This window comes from Enoplosus armatus, chromosome 14, assembly GCF_043641665.1.
Source record: "Enoplosus armatus isolate fEnoArm2 chromosome 14, fEnoArm2.hap1, whole genome shotgun sequence".
Lineage (NCBI taxonomy): Eukaryota > Metazoa > Chordata > Actinopteri > Centrarchiformes > Enoplosidae > Enoplosus > Enoplosus armatus.
The window spans coordinates 3,917,411-3,938,989 of NC_092193.1; the positions used below are offsets into that span (position 1 = coordinate 3,917,411).

Here is a 21,579-nt window from a genome sequence, read left to right on the forward strand (position 1 = left end):
AGTCCGTTGAAAGTCGTGTAAACCTTCTCAGGAAAAATCCAGAGCCAAGAGAAGAAGTAAAACATTAACTTAATGAGAAGGTGATCAAATTCGATGTGAAAATATACCCCGTTATATACCTCCGTCTTCTGTTATTCGACATAGTTCACAATGCCTCGTTCATAATCTAGCTGAACAACATCACACCACTACGCAACAATGGTGAGATGAATATTAAAAATGGGAGATGTGTAAACACAACACAGCCGACGATTTTATCACCAGAAGGTGTTACGTGCAAACGCATGAATGAAAGTGTGAGAAATGAAACATCATCGTCAGAGGGTGCAAAATAACAGCAGGCGATGTTTGTGGGGATTTTCTTTTGTGTAAGTGAGCAAGTAAAACTTTATTTATTTATTTATTTATTTATGCAGTTCCTGGTTAAAGCAATATAATTATTGATGATGAGTAGATATCAAAGAAAATATATCAATCAAAGAGTAGCAAGAACAAATCAGTTCAGTATTAAAAAATAGGCCTTATAGATAATATTGGAACACAAACCAGGACACAGTAACACACAGTGAACCCATAAAGTACAAAAGAGCACTTGGTTGAATGGTTATGTGGGGTAGGGTGTGTGTGTCTAATGAGCTAATAGGGCTGTATTTGTCTGTCTGTGAGTGTATCTGTGCATGTTGTTGTTGTTTGTTGGCCATGATCTGTCTCTGTAAACAGCCTCTCAGTGTCTGGGACTGTCAATAACCCCCCCCCCCCCCGTCACAACACAGACACAGGCGGCTCCGACAGGGGAGGGGACCAATTTGTCTGATCGGCTGGAGATGACATGAGTTTAGTCAATAAAACAAAAGCCATGTTTGAAGGAAATGTTAGCCAGTCACTGGATCTGTAACTGGGTCTGACAAATTGAACTGGGGTCCTTTTTAACAATTTGTCACTTTTTCTGGAACCAGTTAAGTGGTTTTTCTTATTTTATGATTCAATCATGTGATACTGTTATTGACAAAAAGGGAAATTTCCTGTCTCACTGAGAGATTTTTCCCTGAATTCCCTCATTGTTCAGGAGAAAATCTAGTTTTAAGACTCAGTTAAAGTAAATCTTTATTCCAGTGAAGTCACAGCTGAAGAAGTATTTCAGCGCTGCCAAAGTTTTATACGTACAGAAAGGTCAAAAACGTTTGTAACACAAAGTATTTCAGTTTATGTGCATTTCCAAATGTCTATATCCTTATTTTTGCAGCAGGGCAGACACAGGCTCAAACGTTTCTTTAAGGATATTCTGGCAGATTCAACATTCATTTTGTATCAACGTCTTGCAGTTTTAGTTTTACAAGTGTTTGCTTTAAATACCTTTTTTCCTTTTCCTTTGTTTCAAAGTACCACAAACGCCTCACTCAAGACTGCAAAAAATACTAGTAATAATGAGCAGGACTCCTGGGAGTTCACACTTCTGTCCAAACACGTCTTGACACTTTAAAAACTCATCAGTATCTTCTCCCCCTGCAGGTCCAGAATGTTCCAGAAACTTTACGGCTCCCAGAGGCATCATCAAGACGCCGGGCTTCCCCGAGAAGTACCCCAACAACCTGGACTGCACCTTCATGATCTTCGCCCCCAAGATGTCTGAGATCGTGGTGGAGTTCGACAGCTTCGACATGGAGCCCGACACCACGCCGCCGCCGGGCGCCCTCTGCCGATACGACTGGCTGGAGATCTGGGACGGCTTCCCCGCAGGTGAGGAGAGGCTTTGCTCGGGCTGAGATGGATGATGGGTGAAGTCTGAGAGGGTAAAAGTGAGCTCAAGCTAACTAGTAAAGGAAATATTTCTAATCAAGTCTTAAAGAAAGACAAAAACAAAGCTGGAGTAATGATGCTACAACTTGAAATTGTTCATGTTTTGACTGGTGTAACTTAAACATCCACATGCAAGATGGCGATTATGGAAAATTTCTTCAACTAGCTAAAAAGACATAAAAAAGCGTATTTTTGAAGCTTTTTATGAACTTTCAAGGAAACAAACTCTAAAGGCTGAGATAAAACAATACAAAACCAGGTCAAAACATGCTATAAAAAGTGCTAAAGGGGTATTTCTACCTGCTTGAGCCCCCCTCATAAACAGACTCTTATAGCTAAAGGGAAAAAAAATACAAACTAAGCTATAAAAATGGATGCACTACCAAGATAGAGCAGTGAGATGAAACTGACAATGTCAGACAGAAAAAAGATAAAGGTGAAAAAATAGAAGGAGAAACAACGGGGCTGGTTCTCCATAGGTGGAGGGAAAGAAAATGGGATGCAGATGCTGAGGATAAATATGCGGAGCTGTGAAGCAGCAGAGAGAAGAGAAGGATGAGAAGCGCTGAGGACGGCTTCCCCCTGCAGATGTTGACAGAAAACAGACAGAGATACAGACAGAGACATGTGGAGGATGAGGAGGGAGGAAAACAAAGGATGGATGACTTCCCTGCAGGTGAGACGAGGGAGGATTGAGCAATGGAGGCGAAGGCAGAGGCGAAAGACGAGGTGAAGATGGGGGCTGAAGCAGGGGAGAAGGGAAAGCGGGAAGGGATACGTGTTTTTACTCTTTTGTTTTTGGAAGGCAACTTTTTGTGAATATATCAGCAACAACAGGATGAATCTTTAAACTGACATTTTATCACAACATTTAAGAGCCTGGCGTCTTCAGGATTCTTGTTTTTCGAGTCATAGTGGAGCATTCCTCCTTTACAAAAGGATTCGCAGGCTGTCTCAGGAATTTGGCACAGGAGGATAATGCTGTATCTCCTTGACCTGATTGGCTGGAAATACCAGAGGTTCACTCTTTTTGTTATTAGAAGGGGATTTTTACTGTTATTTTTTGGCCGCTTCGGTACATAGTGTGTCGTATGTGAAAATAGTTTCTCATGGATCTTTAAAACCCTTTTAAAAATGTGGATTGGATAAAAAGAGTTTCAGAGGTTTCTGAAAACACAGTAATGTCTTTAGAAGAACTTGATCTTCAAAACTCTGAAGGTAGTCAGCATGTCAGCTCTCTCTGTATAATGTCTAACTCTAGTCTTACCTTTCAATTCTAATTCCACCAAACAAAACCTTAAAAGTCACTTAGAAAGTTCTTAAACTTGAAATATCCCAAATACGAAAAAAGAAAAATCCCTTCCTACTCAATGGTTTCTGCTGTGTGAACTGTTTTCACCACGTGCTCCACAGCAACATAACATTACAAGGACTCGGCTCCTCACCAAATCTCCCACTGAAATTAAGTTCAGAAGTGTTTTTTGCCTGAGCAACACATCTCATGTGTGAATGAGCATGAAAACACCACAAATGATAAAACAAGCCCAATCAGGATATAATATTACGCATTAAAGTAATAGTTAGAATAGAAGATCAATACCACTCTCATGTCTCTATGGTAGATGTGAAGCTACAGCTTAGCTTAGCATAAAGACTGGAAACACAGGGAACCAGCTAGCCTGGCTCTGACCAAAGAGCCACCTACTACCTTTAAAGCACCTTTAAAGCTCCCTAGGAGGGGAATAAACATATCGCCCAAAATGCCTTTAACATACAGAAATATTAGTGACATGCAGAAGCTTATAATAATCATTAAGCGCTCAGCTGTTACTCAGTCTTTTACTTGAAACTCAACCTCCTGTGCACACATGGAGGCTGGATGTACTGAAAGAGACTCCTTCACAGCTTGCTCATTGTTCCCCCACCAACCACATTTTGGAAAATCAGCTCCCTGCACGTGAATGACGGAGACGCATCCTGCTCTACCCTCTGTTCACACTCCGTCCCTCCGTTTGGACAGCGTTTGTCAGCTTCCATTGTTGTCTAATTAGCCGTACAGTGTGCAGATAATGGTGAGAGCTACATACCTTGGACAGGCCTGAGTAGGCTGCCAGGATGCCCACAATACTCGCTGCTGTGCCCAAAGCTTTGCCTGATTATTGCCAGGGAGGAGACTGGCATGGGAACATGAGGGACACAAAGGCTGGCACAGGTATACAGACAGTGACATACACTTTAAAGCCGAGCCAGCATACATAACATGCCAGGGTCTTTCCTGTCAAATGATCTGTGTGTGTGTGTGTGTGTGTGTGTGTGTGTGTGTGTGTGTGTGTGCGCATTCAGGTGTTTGCATGAATGTGTGTGTGAGTGTGTGTGTGAATGAACTATGTTGGTGTGTGTTTGTTGCATGAACACGTGTGTCAGCGCAGATAACAAAGCATCTCTGCAGCAGGGTGAAGACCAGGATGTAGTTTTTCATCCCATCAAACGCATTTGCAGTGTTCGCACGAACGCCAAACATTCCCATCATGCACTGTTGTTTTTGTTTTTTCTTTTCTTTCAGAGCTTTAAATCTGTTCTTCAAAAGGAAATGTTTTGTTCTGGTGGGATTTTATCAGACAAACAAGCATCAAGGGCTCATTAGTTTTGGATTTATTCTTCAGACAATCAAATCATTTCTTCAGGAAATTAATATTTTACACAATGTTTCACAAATAAAATTGTAAAAAAAAAAAAATTAAAAAAGAGCTTTATGAATATCCTAAATGGAATTTTTTGGCTTCTTCAGAACATTCTTATCATGAGGTTCACTTATTTGGTTTTTCCGAAGCTTTCGGAGACATTTCATGCCTTGAACAGGGTTTGCTCGGTTGTCAGAATATGTCTTAAACTCCTACGTAGTGATTGTTTATTATGTTTAAATGCTGGAATTTAATCTTCTTCCCCGTGTTGTTTCTATTTCACATATGACCGTTTCCTTAATAAATGTAAATGCAGCCATGTTGCTCGAAGGATTTTCCCGTCTTATAGCTGATTGCATCGACAGCAGACAGCCTCACGGCTAAACCATTTTACACTACCTCCGATAAGGCTGAAATAATTCAAAATGTAATCCGTCACAGATTATCTACGAGCTGCTTTAAACTGCAACTGATAAACAAAACTCGGCATTCCAACGCGATTGCTTTGTGTTATTTCTTGGTTATTTCGCCTCCAAGCTGAAGGAGAAGTATAATTTTTGTAACATGTATGACTTCACTCTGGACTGAATGTTCCCTCCGCGAGTCCTCGAGAGGCTGCAGATACAGTATCGCTACAAAACAGGAGGCACCACAAGCCTGGCGTTGTTTCTCACAGATAAGAACAGGATGAAATGGCCAGCAAACTGTGGGCAGGCGGCGACGTCAGCACTCACAGTGTTAAGACATGAGACAGGCTGTCGCTGTGTGCTGCATACAAGAGGATCATGTTGTTACAGTTACAGGATGTTAGCCCCACTGTGTGCCTCTCATGTTTTATCACCAGCGTCTCTTTTTCTGAAATCTCCAGCAGTCTTCCAACAACGCCGACGGTCAGCTGACAACAATTATCACAGAATCCTGCACAATTCTTACAAAGCTCGACTTTAGCTTAAACCGTATCGGTCATATTCATATCATATCAATATTATTGTCCATTACTTGTCATGCAGATTAAGCAAGGAGATGTCACTTCAGCCTACGATCTTTTTAGGGTTGGTAAACAGTATTTAAAATGTTCCATGATCCACAATTTCAGTATTATTTCCAAGGATTTCTCTGAAAAGAAGTATATAATTTTATTACTTATAGGGAAAATAGAGACAGCTGATTTAATTGGTACACTTCCAATTAACTAATTCCAATTACTAGCATAAATCAGTGCAGGTCAACTGTGCATTTAAAAAATGTGAAATTTGTCTACAGGCAAGCATACGATTCAACAGATGGAAAATACAGTTTCCTATAATGAATTAATTTTGGTTTAAATAGACGCTTTCTTTAAAAAATGTATAAATATATAAGTTTTTCCTATAATTAGTACCAAATCTCAGCAATGAGTTAAAAATGTTATTTTTGCTGTACCTGATATATATATATATATATATATATACACATAGTGTTGGGATAATAAGTGTCAATGCAATATGTTGTGGAAATGAGTGTTTCTGCCACCTGTCATCTCACCTTTATTCCTGTCTCAAAGGTGCCACATCACTCATGAGAAGTGAGAGACTGGAGCTGACACGAGATCAGCTGCTCATTGTGTTTGTCTGAAGACTCTGAACCCAGCAGATTAAACAAACTGACTTTTGAGTTTTGGGGGGCTTTTTAAATCTAAATTGGGCATTTTTTGACTTGAGTTCTGTGTAGATAGAATATAACAGATTAACAAGTCTCAAGCTTGTGTGTTTTTGCCCGAAGTCACGAAACATTTCCCAGGACAGTGAGGGCAGAAAAGGACAGAGTGAATAATAAAAGCACTCTGCTGTTGATGAGTGATGAAGCTGACGTTCTCCTTTTTCTTCACCTCCTCTGCTCCATCTCTCTCTCCCTTTGTCTCATCGCTCATTTTCTGCGCTTCTCTTTTCCCCACTGGCCTCTCCTCCTCTTCCTCTTTCCTTATTTTCCTCTCCTCCCTCCTTATTTCCTCCCTCCTTTCTACCTCTCTCTTACCCCCTCCTCTCCATCCCCCTTCTTCCTCCCCCAGTGGGTCCCCACATTGGCCGGTACTGTGGCCAGACGTCCCCGGGCCGTGTGATCTCCTACACTGGCATCCTGTCCATGACCATCACCACTGACAACGCCATCGCCAGAGAGGGATTCTCCGCCAACTACACCATCCGAGAGAGGAACCTCCCCCCGGGACACGAAGATGAGGGTGAGCAGCTGGATTACTGATGAGAACGGGAGGGGAGAGGGTGGTGTGGAGGGTGGAGATGTCAACTGGCATTAGGAGGAACCAGGGTTCATCTCCAGGATGTTTCTGTGTCTCATTTACCTCGTACAGTATGAAATAATACTTCTACAGATGTATAAATGTTGATAACCCCTCTCAGTAAACAGGAAGTCCATCAGCTCAAGTGTTTCAAGCTGGCCTGTGTGTGATCTTTGACCTCTGACCTCCATGTTGGAAGGCAGGAAAGCAGAGAGAGAATTTCTCCTTCAGGGTTTAAAACCATCCAGCAAAGAAAAAATGTGGCTTTTTATAACTTCATCGGTATATGATTTCTTCATGTGATCAGCTGTGTACTGAGTTCGTGATTAAAGGGGAATAAGAGGACGTAATACCCCACCTCATTTCAGAAGTTCTTCCCACTAGGGCTGCAGTTCATGATTATATTCATTGATGAATTCATCAATTATTTTATATGCATCATTTCATTTATAAAATGCCAGTAAATAATGAAAAATTGGCCGAGAAAACAGGCAATACCTCACATCTGAGAAGCTGAGAAGAAACAATCGATAATGAATAATAAAATTATTATTATTGTTGTAAATTAATTTTATAGAGATCAACTAATCGTTGCTACAGTTAGCTAATTTAAATGGTTTAGAGTCCAGTTGTTCTGGTTAAATTTGAGCAAACTCAAAACCACTGTTTCCTAACTTTTTTGTAGCTAAGACTATTTTTGTAGTTAAAATGAATCCCGCCCATGTGGTGTCGCTTGCAGCTAAACTGTTTGATTCAAGTCTGCTTGAACTTTAAATATCAGAATCAGGATCTGAATTTGACTGCACAAAACAGTGTAAATGTGATCTTATCTCACAGCTGTAACTTTGAATTTAAGATGTGATTAGATTCTGATAAAAACAGCTTGTATTTTCAGTTTCAGTTTGACCTACTTTTAACTGGTATCTTCTCCTGTTGAACAACGCATTAGGCCGATTTCACGCATCAGGATGTTGTTACGATGAAGAGCTATAGATCCAGTCCTTTTTTCATGTGTTGTGTTTGTTGGCGTCCACATGTTCTTAAGCACTTTGCCTGCATCAGTATGACCTTGTTGGAATGTCTGTAGAGACTTAAGTTATGTTGGCCCGTATGGTTCGTGCACTCTTGTAACCTCAGGCTCAGTCACCCCTGTTAAGGAATGTGAGTGTGTGTACAGAGGTGAGTTTACGTAAGGTCCCGCGGTGGCTGAAATCACTAAATTGATATGTAAAAACTTAAAATCAGTTGACTGTGTATGTGTTTTGTGTTTGGGTCAGGAATGTCCTTTATCTGAAGATTTCTGAAGCTGTTAAATAATTTATTTTCCTCATTTAAAATGGCAAAAACACGGCAATAAATATATGATTGACAGCATTTCAGTGACTTGCCTTAAAATTGAGGTTCAGATATCCAGTTAAGATGCAAATTTTGATATTTAAAATTTCAAAATCCATGTAAATATAAATGTATTCATGTAAAAATATTGACAACATTTTTCCAAGTCAGGATCAGCATATTGTAAAGCTTCTTTTTTTAACATTTTAATTAGAAAAATTTGATGTAATTTGTACATTATATTCAATCTCCACACAATGCACTGAGCTGGAAAGTGTTCCCGAATCACAAATGTATGTAGACATTTCACCAGAGGGGTCAAAGTAATTATCTTCAGCTTTTTTTTTCAGTTGTCTTGTTTGTTTTTGCCATGGGCAGACGATGTGGGTGTTGTTGGGTTGTATGTGTGTGTGCTGTTGTGTTGATGGAGAGTGTTCATGACAAGGTGATAATACTTGGATGTAGCCTACATGCACTAAATACGTCTGTACTGTATGTATGTGTGTGTGTGTGAGAGATAACTCTGTCTCTAAAGTCTTAACTGGGATGGCTGAGAGCAGCACTGGTGTTAGACAGAGCTCTAATTATATTAGCTTAAGTAACACACTCTCTCACTCACACACACAAACACACACACACGCACATACACACACACACAATTACTTTGCCTACAGACCCCCCAGCTAAGCTCAGCAGATTGAATTAAAGCCTCTCGCCAAACCAAATCACATTGTCTTTTCTCCAAATTCTACAACCACTCTGATGCTATAAACCAACGGTACTAGTGCCCCATGGGGTACTTCAGCGGTTGCCAGGGGGTACATGGAAAGATTTTAGCTCAACTAAAAATAAAAATAAAAATTTTGCTTTGATTAGAAAAAAATATATCATAACATCATAACATATTGAGTTAGCCGCAACACTTGAACGCCACTTGTGATTGAGATGTGTGAATAGTTAGTAAGCTAGCAGAGAAAGGTAAGCTGTTAGCTAAAAGTAATGCAGAAATGACTGAAATAGATAGCTAAAAGTAGGAAGGTAACGTAATGGTAAAGTAAAGTAATGGTTAAACAGTTGAAATAGGTAGCTAAAAGTAAAGGGTAGGTTGAAACAGATAGCTAATGAAAGCTAAACAGTTGAAATAGCTAAATGAATGTTAAACAGTTAAAATAGGTAGCTAATGGTAATGGATAACTGGTTGAAACAGATAGCTAATGAAAGCTAAACAGTTGAAATAGCTAAATGAATGCTAACAGTCAAAATAGGTAGCTAATGGTAATGGATAACTGGTTGAAACAGATAGCTAATGAAAGCTAAACAGTTGAAATAGCTAAATGAATGCTAAACGGTTAAAATAGGTAGCTAAAAGTAATGGATAACTGGTTGAAACAGATAGCTAATGAAAGCTAAACAGTTGAAATAGCTAAATGAATGCTAAACACTTAAAATAGGTAGCTAAAAGTAATGGATAACTGGTTGAAACAGATAGCTAATGAAAGCTAAACAGTTGAAATAGCTAAATGAATGCTAACAGTCAAAATAGGTAGCTAATGGTAATGGATAACTGGTTGAAACAGATAGCTAATGAAAGCTAAAAAGTTGAAATAGTTAAATGAATGCTAAACAGTCAAAATAGGTAGCTAAAAGTAATGGATAACTGGTTGAAACAGATAACTAATGAAAGCTAAAAAGTTGAAATAGCTAAATGAATGCTAAACACTTAAAATAGCTAAAAGTAATGGATAAATAGTTGGAATATAATTTAAAGGTAAACAGTTGAAATAGCTAGCTTAAAGTAATGATAAATGCTTCGAATATAACAATAAATAAAAGTTGAAACTGTTGAAATAGCTAAATGGTTGAAATGTCCAGCGTCGGCCACTCCAAGTGGTAGTAGGCGTACAACACTTAAACATTAGTTACATTTTATGAAATGATTAATGTTTTAATAGTGTTAAAACAGCCATTTTAAAAGCCATTCAAAAGAACACATTTGGAACATGATGGGTGGTGTTGATGAAGGGGTACATGAGTTCATCTGACAAGGCTGGGGTGGGGGGGTGTATATCTGACAAAACAGATTGGGAACCACTCCTATAAACCTTTTATCTTGTATTTATACTGACTTTTATGCCAATGCTGTGCCTTCGTCCTCTTAAAATATTCAGAAAGAACTTCCATTCATGCAGGATCTTTGCTAACAGCCTCTGAGGAATCAAACTCCGACATCATGCTGTGAATTTACGGTTTTCTCTCGCTCTGTCTCGGCCATCACCATCAGAAACGACCTCCGGCCGGGCCTTTGATGAGCTGAACGATCTTCGGGGGCGTCAGTTTGCGTCCTTTCTTTCTTTTCGGATGGAGAGGTAGAGGGATGTGGTTGAAGTTTGTTCCTCATGCCTGCTGTGAGGGAGGCATGGAGGTTGTCTCATGAATAGAAATGAGAAAAGAGCAAAGGAGACGTTTTAGGAGGCCTGATGGAAAGCAGAAAAGTGAGAGAATTTAGAAATGAACTGAAGTGTCAGCTGGCTGAGATCCAGTGGTGTTTTACTTTTACTCCACTGGATTTGGGCCTGAAAATCATCAAGTTAAAAAATATCGATGATGAGCACAAAAAAAACTTTCTGACATCTTTTTTTGATGTTGCAAGCAAACTTTCCCCCTAATTTATTTGTGGAACTTGGAATGATGTAAGTGTGTTTGTGTCAGTCTGGCAGACCTTGTGTCTCCAGACAGCCCTCCCACACAAACACAAACACTCACATTTCCTTTTGTTCCGCCTCCCTCTTCCTTCCCCATGCTCCCCTGCTGTTACAGAGTGGACACTGCCGCCTCAGAGATACTGTTCTCCATCCACAGAGGAGTGCATTATCCTTTAGTTAGAGTGAAAAAATTATAAATCTACACATGACATTAGCAGCGATATGTGCTGCCTGTGTAGATGTGTGTGTATTTCACAGGCGTTTGTGTGTTGAGTGTATGCATGCATGCAATCAGACAATCCTTTAAAATGTATTTTCTGCTTCCAGCTTCTGTAATGTGAAGATTTTTCTTTTCTTTTTATTTTTTTTCTCTTTTATATAATTGTTAATTGATTTATCTTTAGGTTTTGGTTGGGAAAAAAAACAAAAACTGGCAATATTAAGATGTCAACGTGGGCTCTGAGAGGCTGTGATTGGCATTTGTATAATAATGACTGCTTGCAGTATCAAGATAGAGAAGTGGTTTTGAGAAAAACATGAGATAGCTGTGAGTTCCACCACCTGTCAAGTAATTCTTGATTAGATTATTAACAAAATATAAACATACAGTGATTTGGACAATGACAAGCTTTAAGAGTGTTCGAGGGTGTTAACGTCTATATTATTAGTATATTATTATACTAGCCAATCAAGGCCTTCCCTGAAACCAAACAGCATGTTGTTTTTTATTTAATTTAAATGGAATTCAGTGACAACTGTGCAGTTTTCAGTGAGTTTCCGCCGTTTCAGCACAGAGCTCAGAGTGTGTGAATGTATTGATACTGTACAAAAGCCAGTGTCACCAAACGGCCTCTAAAGTGCCACCACAGAGGCTGTTTGAAATGACTCCTTTACTACTGTGACTGACCGCCCTGCAGGGAGCAGGGACAGACACTTTACAATGTCTGGGTGACACAATGCTCACTTGTTTTTCTGCCTGACTCAGAGACAAAATTAGCTCCCCCCCCCCCCCCCCCCCCCCCCAACACACACGGATTTATGACTTTGGCTTGAGGTGTTTCTTTTAGAACCCCGGTTCTGGAGCTTAATGATAAATTCAGCCATTAGCAACGACAAGGTGGAGAGAAAAAATACCAACATTCAGTTCATCCAGCTAATGATGTGTGTAATAAACTTTTCAAACTCATATTAAAGAGGCAGTTAGAGTGGTTTTGATAACAGACATTTGCCCTTATGGTCTGACCATGTGTATTGGAACGATGCAGCTCTTGACTCACAACAGTAACTTGATAATAACCTCCTCATTTGTTGATATTTTCGACTTCACTTAAACTTAATTTCACTTAAACTCACTTGCCACCCTGGAATGTGTTTAGGATAATAAAGCAACATTTTTAACCCATCTTAACCTCCACGTCAGTTGCTATTAGTCTGCAAAAAATTTAATTTATTTAAAAGTTTTTATGTCTTTGGCAGATTTTGCTTGTATGGAGCCACTGGGCATGGAGTCGGGGGAAATCTCCTCAGAGCAGATCAGCGCCTCCTCCCAGTATAACTCCAACTGGTCCCCTGAACGCTCGCGTCTCAACTACCAGGAGAATGGCTGGACGCCCTCAGACGACAACGTCAGGGAGTGGATACAGGTCAGTAATGTTTGGTTACACTAAAAGTCAACGGATCTTTTTTTCCTGGAGAATTCTTGAGGTCACACTGGATTATAAAAACTCATATTATGTCACATTGGGCCTCATTTTAGAGTCTGATTTCAAAATGTGCGTATGCTCGCTCTCTCATGGAGAAACGGTGTTCCTCAGTTTGAACTTGACTGTACCGCTGAGATCTTGCTCACATCTGGTCTGAATATCGTTCACTCATTTGTACCACTTTCCTGCACGTTATAGGGACACAGAAGGAAGGGGGGGGGGGGGAGAAGCCAACATGCATTATTTATTGAAATCTGCCTCTCCAGCACAGTTGACATTTCTTATCTTCACTGTGAAATGTGACATAGAAGCCTGCAATCATTGAATGTGGAAATATGTTCAGTTTCTTTAAACATATTTGGTATATTTTGCTGCTTGACGATGCAGTTTGATTAACTAACTGCTGTACAGGTGTGAGAAGGAAGACTCACAGCCACGTTCATAGGCTATACTACATTGTAGTTTGTTAAACAATAGAGCTAGCTTTCCAAATGTTTAGTCAGACATACACAATTGTTTTCTGTACAGGGTGGTTTAGCACTACAGTATACAGTAGGTATGGTAGTTAGCCTAGCTTGAGGTCTTAACTCAATTTGGACCTGAGTACTCTTTTGTAGGACCAACAAACTAAAGCCAAACATGGTCTTCAAGATAAGGCTAAAATCTTGAACACCCCTGAGGAAGAATGCAGTCCATCACACTTAGCTAAACTTACAGGAACCAGAATCTGATTTGTTTGGATTCCTCTCGGCGCGAAATTATCAGACCTGGCAGGACGACAGGTCACCAAAACTTTAGGTACTTGTCCTGGCTCACGTATAACTGGGCTTCGTAAGCAACAAGGATGTGCTTCTCCTAATAAGGTTTGGACCAAAGAAAACCAATTCTAGGTGAGATCGCCCCCCCCCCGATAGACCCATTAGGTGCGGCCGGAGTCCGGGACTGTCCCATTGTCCAGGATAGTAACTCATAGAGGAAGACTCACAATGCCCCTCGCAATAAGAACAGACCCTCACTTCCTTCCTGTGGGGGTTACAACAGGAAGTAGACAGGAAACAGCCTCAGTGCCAGATTAGTAGTAGCGCTCTCTATTGTCTGTCTGGGGACTTCTTTTAGCTACTGGGCCACAGCTGAGCCCTCTGGGATGTAATGATATGGGGGACTCTGTTTGAATGGAAGTTAATGGGTTCACCAGTGGAGAGAGCCTGAATACGCTTCAATATTTAATTCACCAACAATGCCTTCTGAAATGTTTCAGTATTTTACGGTACAAATTATTTTCTAAAAGGAGGTGTTTCTTGAAATAGTCAGTGTTGAAGAAATTAAACATCAAATGATACGACTGACAAATGCCCTTCTATGCAGATACAATACAGAAGATTTCAAATTCTCTTTTTGTTAGGAGGCCTGAAATAAAAACTTTATTTTACACTTTTGATTAAAGTGACCACAAAACGTACATGCCCTTTTCTCACGTATATAGAAAACAGAGAGGTAAAACACCTGGCAGAGTTTGCTGAGCATGGACGAGCCTCCTCAGCAGCACTGCGCTGGTGCTGCAGAGTTTTCCGTGAGGACGCGCTGACTGTAGATACTGAGGGAGGTGACAACACTCCTCGTTCAGCTCACCAGTCGCTCCTCACACCTGAGGATAGAAGCTCTCAGCAGTTCGGGGTGTGTGGACAGATTTCTATACGCGTGTGTTCAGGTAAAGCTTTGTTGGCAGTCCCTCCTGAAGAAACGGCAGACCATCCCCCCGCCACAGTGATTTATAGTCTCAGAACCAGTTCTGTTGCTCGCCCCCGGTATTCGTGAGGCGTTTGAGTTATGACTGGTTGTTTTTGTGAGGAGAATTTTCCATTTTATTTGATTAAGTGTGGTGCGTGGCCAACTCCACGCAGCATGGTTTGCCTTACGGCTTTCCATTCATCTTACTTGAGAAGAAAATTATGACTTAGTTAATTCTTGCATGCCTGCCTCCTCCACTGCAAACACCTCTATTATTCATTTAAAGGCATTTATATTTTATTGATACTATTTTCAGGTTACAATTCATAATGTTGTCGGGGTGATGTTACCCGGTGGCAATTTGGATGGCGGCAGACAGTGAGCTCATTATCTAGCTTTATGATAAATCTCTAATCATATTTCGCACAGTAGTGACTCATATCATTAGCATCCTGGATGTTTGCAATGAAATGGAAATCCTCCATATCTGTAAACCACATTTTTCTGCAAGTCAGGATTGACAGGAATTAACTGTGATGCTCAAGAAGAATACTAAAATGTTACTTCTGCGGCAATAAAATTACCAAAGTAGAAACTTTACAAAGTAAAATGAGCTTTAAAAGTAACTTTTAATGTGAAAATCCATATTTGCAATGAGAAAAGTAAAAAGTTGTTGTTACAAGCAACCTGACTCCATCTTAAACATACACAAGTAAAATTATTCTTTAAAATTGGTAAAAGAAATCAGATTAGATACAAAAACAAGAGGGATTTGTTACTTTCAACACTGCATTCAAGCTTCTTTACAAGTTACAAGTTGTAGTAAATACGCTTGTTATTGAATACCATGATGTGAGCCAAGGAAAGGCTTCCTTCCCCTCTTGACTTCAGGTATTTATAGACGCCCTGCCATTTGTCTTCAGGATCTCTTTGACGCCACCAGGAAGAGCTCAGCGACGTGCATCTGGAGAACACATTTGGGCCTTGTGGGAGGTGTGTTGTCGAAGCCGGGGCAGGGGGAAACTGGAAGACAAAAGATCCTCCAGAGAGCATTAAAAGGTCTCGCTATCCAGAGCAGACCTCTGGGGGAATGCCACAGTGATCTTCCAAAACCCGGGAAATGTCAATAACCGAGAGAAACCTCAACACAAATCAGACGTATTAACATGGAGACGTACGCGTGAGCCCTCGTCTGAGTTTTGTTTAAGCACATTGCCGGTTGTGGTGAAAGAAGTCGAGTGTCTCTGCGTCGTGCTGATCGTAAATCTAATTTCTTAAGCAATGAGAGAGGAGAGACAAAAAAGTGATGAAATAGGAGTTATGTCATTCATCAAAGAAAATAAAGCCCCCAAAGCCAAGTAGATCTAATGAGTCTGATGTTCATTTTTGATGGAAACCTCGAGGCTTCTAAAAGAAAGTATTTCAGAAATGAGAACTAAATTACCTCTTCTTCATAAATGCCAATGAGTCATTTAGAAATTGTGTAATGAGGTTTTAAGATCCCAGTGGTTATAAAAGTCACGTAGCAGATACAAAACTATGCAAAAGTTACAAACAAAAACATTACTGCATGATTTTTCCAAGAGCTTAAAGGACCATACCAGTGTTTTAGCTATTTGATTAGCTGTGTGTTCATGGCTAACATGAACACAATGGCATGTTGGATTAATGAAAAACGAAATGGCAATCGAGTCTGTTTATTAGGCACACATAATCCTGTAAACACGCAAAAACATTGTCAGTCATGTGGTTTTCCAACATGTCTTTAAGTTAATTTCTTTAGTGAGCATCATAGATTACCAGAGCATTTTATAAGTAAAGAAAAACTTGTGCATGTGTTGAAAACTGCCTCCCCAGAGAAGAGCACTTTCTTAAGTAAACACAAAAAAAAAAGATGAGAATTGAGTAATTGAGGCCCTTTCTTTTACTATCACTGCTAAAGCAGTGTCCTGTTTTGGCAGGAAGTAGCAGTGTTTTTCCTTTTCAATCCCATTTAGCCACACTTGACTGAATTATGTCCCCTTCCTGCATTTTGTTCCCGTCATTAAAAAGCTCTAAGTGTGACTATTTTCTGTGGCATAAATGTAGGCACTGCCAAGTGTTGAGTAATTAGAAGATGGAGGAGCAATTAGCCTTAGTCATTTGATGGAGGAAGTCTGGAGAATGGAGCTTTGACCGGCCGCTACAGAAAACATGTAACAACAGCAACAGCGGGCCAATGGATTACTGTAAGTGCTGAGGCTTTTCCTGTTTAAACTGGGGCAACATCAACAATTCTATTTTATTCAAACTCTGGGAAACTGTCTGTTTTTTCACTTTCAGAACTGTTGAAAACAAAGGTGATGCTCTCAAAGGTGATTGTTTTGTTTCAACAGCACGAGAACACATTGAGTTAACTGTCGAATAAGACAAAGCAAATCATCAAATCCTCACAAGCGAGAAGCTGGAGTTAGTGAGTGTTTATCATTTTTACTTGATTAACGGATTATCAAAATGTCACTCAAGTAGTTGATTCAGCTTTAGAGTTACTCTCTGATGTGATTTTCATTCTTGGTTCACCTCCTTTACCTTTACCTTCCAAGAGTTGCCCACTCCCCTTACAGGAAAAGCGACCTCTCTTACGGCTGCATTGTATTCTGATCTATTGAGAGGCATGTCTGTGCACAATCGCAACTCTAGAAAGAAGCCTTTCCCTTCAGTGTTGTCCAAACCAGGTGAGATCTGAGGGGTCACAAGATGATTCAAAGGATAACTTTTTTCTTGTGACATACTTTCACTTCTCAAGGCCTCTAAAAACCCTTCAAGTACTGCTCACAACACCAAAGACATAACCTGTGACCAGTAGCTTGATTATCTTCATTTCACACCAAAACCTACGATACACAGTGTCTTTGTTGCATACAGTGTGTGTGGTGTTCGGGGGGGGGGGTACATCTCGTGGGAACGTAGATCAGAACGCAGCTGGGAACGACGGTGACCGATCCCACAAAACACAGTTTCCCAGGGGTCTCCCTGTCAGTCTCCAAGCCCACACAGACCCACGAGAAGCTATTTTCCTCCCATTTCCTGAAAAAGCAACAGTGGGAGAAGTTAAATAATGGCCTCTGGTCGCTTCCCATGTACAGTATCACGGCAGCGACATCTCTATGGTAACATAATTACACACCATATATTACAGGCATCCCACATACTGAAGCGCTGTGTATTTTGGTATGCAACGGATAATTTCCAAACTCAACAAACAAGCAATTTCATTTAGTTGAAGGAAGTGGAATGAAAATCAAACGGAGTGTCACCTCATTTAATACGCAGTTATGGAAGTAAATCGATTCCACTTCATGCTTTAATGCAGTTTGGAGGAACTTGATGCGATAACTGTGTACGGAGACACATTCTTTCTCTTAAAGTTAGATATATGGACAGTATGTGAATCATTGATTTAAAAAGACTACTGTAAGGCTTTCTGTTATCGCTGCTGCTCTCTTTGATGATAACTATCTTTTGAAAAGACTTGTTTCTGGACGCCTCTTTTTGCTGCTTTGAGATAAAAAGCCTCGACCATCTGAACAAGTACTTTTTTTTTTATCTGCTATTTAGCACTTAGATCCTAATTTCATGAGAAAACTGGAAGAAAGTATAGCCACGAGATGCGATAAGGTCGCTGTAATTTCACTTGCAGTTACTCATTTTAAGAATTGCTTTGAACACATGAAACTGCTTGTGAAATTAGGATGTTCATATTTGTTTATTCAAAAACAAATTAAAAACAAAATAACTTCCAAAAATGGAGGTTCTGTGACGTGGAATCTGTTCTTAGGATGTCTGGCGAGTGTGTCCTGAGACTTGTGTCTCTGTTTGTGGCTTTGTTTACTACACTGGGTTTTCTAACTCAATCAGACACAAGACAATACGTTTAGTCAGTCTAGTCATACAATCAAACTGGGGAATTACCCTCAGCCATCAGAGAAATGTTGGCTATTTTAAGCTGTGACAGCTAACTGCCAGGGTCTGTAGAGTCTGTAGAGTCTTTTTAAGAGTCAAACACAAGCTGAAGAATGGTAGTGGGAGGTTGAGTGAGGACAGTAACTCATAGAGTTGCAAACTCTATGAGTTACTGTCTTGCAAATGAGGAGCTCAATTCTAAAATTACATATATTCATTGTTTGAATAAAGATTACTAATAAAGTAGTACTCAAAACGATAATCCTAAAACCTGTGCGTCTGCTTTAGATAATCTCCATACTATGAACTGTATGTCTGCACTGATTTAGCACCAGTTCATGTGCATATGTGAACACAGACGGTCCTGTCCTTAAGGCAGGCATACAGGTCCAGCTTGAGTTTCCAGATGTGTGACATGGAAACCTGAACTTAGTTAGTTTGTTCTGGTTAATTGGTTTGTTTTGGGGGTTTATTTGCCTGAGAATATATAATTTTTTGTGTTTTATAGTTTTGACCATTTTATGTGCTAAATAATTAGCACAAGATGTAAATACCATCAGCCGCTGCTGGTTCTGCGTCAGTAGAGTCTTGCGAAGAGAGTCGGGTTAAACCGTGACATTTTGACCCTGACCTCTGACATTTTGGGAAATATGCTTGTTTGTTAACCTACCCAAATCAGATGATGGGGGGGGGGGGGGGGGTAACAGTTTCTTCTCTGTCTGTCAGTACAAAGAGTGTGTGTTAAGACTAGCTTAGCACAAAGACTTGAAGCAAGCGTTGTCTGTCAAAAGTAAAACAATAGCTGTGTCTTTTTTAATGTTGCATATTTCATCAAGTTAGTGAGAATCAAAGGGGTTTTATCCAGAGTTACAACCTGGCAACCCAGCTCACGCCATGAGGATGTTGCTTAGAAAACCAGGCTAGCAGTTCCCCCTGGCTTATGGTTTTTGTGCTAAGCTAAGCTAACCTGGGCCTCTTTGTACTTGACGCAAGATTAAAATGATAAATCTTCTCTTTAGTAGCATATTTCCTGAAATGCTGACATTTAAGGAGATGACTCTTTTCAAGTTTTTATATATTTTGTCCGTATTCACTCTCAGTCTCTCTCACAAAATCTGCTGTTGGTCTATCACATCCTAGGGGTTACAAACACACACACACACACACACACACACACACACACACACCACGGGTCATACACTAGTCATTAGTGATGCGGGTGGACAGCCGTAAAATTGATCCTGAGCTGGTCCCCACACACACACACACACACACACTGTCTGTTATGCTCTAAATGAGTTTGATGTCACACACACTCCTCGGTATCTCAGAAAACAGACTCTTCTGGACATCCTTGTGGCTCAGCAGCCTGAGGCTCAAACCTCATTGTACCCCTGACTCCAACAGGCCGGAATTAAACACATGACCTCAATCACATGTCGCGCTGCATCCCCTTCTGGAAAAGGATTGTTTTGTTGATAATGAGAGAACGCAGTGTACGTACATGCATAAGTGCGTCCAAAGGGAATTACCTAAGAAATGTCCTGTCTTGCATGATTTTCACACCGTCGCCACAACGGAAACTAACATGATCGAGAAGATTTTAAAAGCTATTTCAGCTGTCAGCTTCTCATCTCAGCAGGTTTAAGTAGATATTTGTGGAGAATATGATTAAGGAGAGTACTCATGACTTACAACACTTGTCAGCAGTTTAGTAGTGGAGTTTACTGCATAATGTTCCTGTAAAGGGCTTCGTTATGTGGTAAAGAGGCGGATGTCTTAACAAATGGGGCTGCCTATATCTCCAGCGTCCTGCTCTGATTTTTCACTGTCTGCTTATGAACGGATCACAGTATAATTAATGACATCTGAGCCTCTTGTTTCTCATATGCTTCAAGTGAAACATGGTACAAGGCAGTGTTGTATTTGTAGGATGATACTTTATCTCTTTAGGTATAAGTTGGTGATGCATACAAACGTTCAAATTATATTTTGTCTGTAATGTCCAAGAAGAAAACTTCTTTTTGTTACACACTTTGACACTTTAAGATCTGCCTAGTACAAAGACAACCTTATGCTTGAGCAGACTGGGGTTAAATCAGGCTTTAAAATTCAAAACCTTTGCGTCATCAAGCTTTCATTTCCTTTCTTAAGTGCTTTTTGACAGTACTTGTTGTGAGAGGGGAAAGCCTTTCTAATTTTCTCTCTCCATCCATCCATTCCATCGCAAATCTACTTCTTTTACATCTAGGCCAGTGGTTCCTAACTGGTACCCCCACACAGCCCTGTCGGATGAACTCCCTGGCGTACTTCGCTTGTACATCCTGTATGAATTTTTCCACGTACCCGTCCTTATTGTATTTACTGTGTTTCCAGGTGGACTTGGGATTTCTCAGATTCGTCTCAGCAATCGGGACGCAGGGAGCGATCTCCAAAGAGACCAAGAAGCACTACTATGTTCGCTCGTACAAAGTGGACCTGAGCTCCACCGGAGAGGACTGGGTCACCGTGAAGGAGGGCTCGAAGCAGAAGGTAATGATGAGTAATTCATGCTGCAACAACCCACATCATCTAATATTGATGAGTAATGGAGGACTCTGCTCTCTAATCAATGGGGAGGGAAGTGTGGATGGCTGATTCAATGTTTTCTAAGGCTGACAGCATTTGGCAACAAGCGTTGACTGAAATGCGCGCGCTGAGAGTCTGCTTTACATCCCACGTCTCTCATCAAAATCACAATCCATTTCTTCTGAGGAACACTGGTCTGGAAGTTGTCTTAGTGACATTGATGCAGAGATAAATGGATAGCTTCCCGAGTTTCTCATTAAGCCACTTATTGATAGACGTGCTACAACACGCTGGCAACAAACAAATCAAGTCAAAGTCTCAACTACTGTTAAATCGAGCCGGAAGAGTTTACCAGGGAGCTAAATTCGGCTCCAATTCCTCATGTTGAACAGCCAGTTTCAGTATAAGTCAAACCAGATTCTGCTTAAACCACAACATACCAGGAGTTTATTGTAGTAGCAGGAGTAATTGCTGTAGTAAGTTAGCAGCGACAAATATGGTAGTGTAGTTTTTGCTGTTGCAGTAGTAACAGTGGAGACAGTAGTAGCCACAGCCGATGACACATCAGTAGAAGTTGAAGTAGTAGTGGTGCCAGTGGCCGTAGTGGTCACATTGTAGTAGTAGTGGTGGTAATACCTCTAGTAGCAGCAGTGCCAGCACTCATTTCAAGTTGTAGTGGTGGAAAAAACAAACAGTTGAAGCAGTAGTTGGTAAAAGCAGCAGCAGCAGTAGTAATAACTGCAGAAGGAGCAGTAGTAGTACAGTTGTACTTCTAGTAGTAGTCCTGGCAGTGGTAATACTTGTATAGCAGTAGCAGCATCCACATCAGACAGTGGTTGTTAAAGTAG

General features: G+C 40.4%; 1 protein-coding gene across 2 annotated transcripts in view; it reads left to right on the forward strand.

Moving 5' to 3' along the window:
- Positions 1 to 21,579, forward strand: part of LOC139296008 (neuropilin-1a-like) — a 66,973-nt gene that overhangs the window by 26,259 nt on the left and 19,135 nt on the right. For both annotated transcript variants that reach the window (XM_070918258.1, XM_070918259.1), the window contains exons 4-7: positions 1,510 to 1,737; positions 6,526 to 6,696; positions 12,267 to 12,433; positions 20,540 to 20,695. In XM_070918258.1, the coding sequence (XP_070774359.1) occupies positions 1,510 to 1,737; positions 6,526 to 6,696; positions 12,267 to 12,433; positions 20,540 to 20,695 (722 nt within the window). The remainder of the gene's footprint in view (positions 1 to 1,509; positions 1,738 to 6,525; positions 6,697 to 12,266; positions 12,434 to 20,539; positions 20,696 to 21,579) is intronic.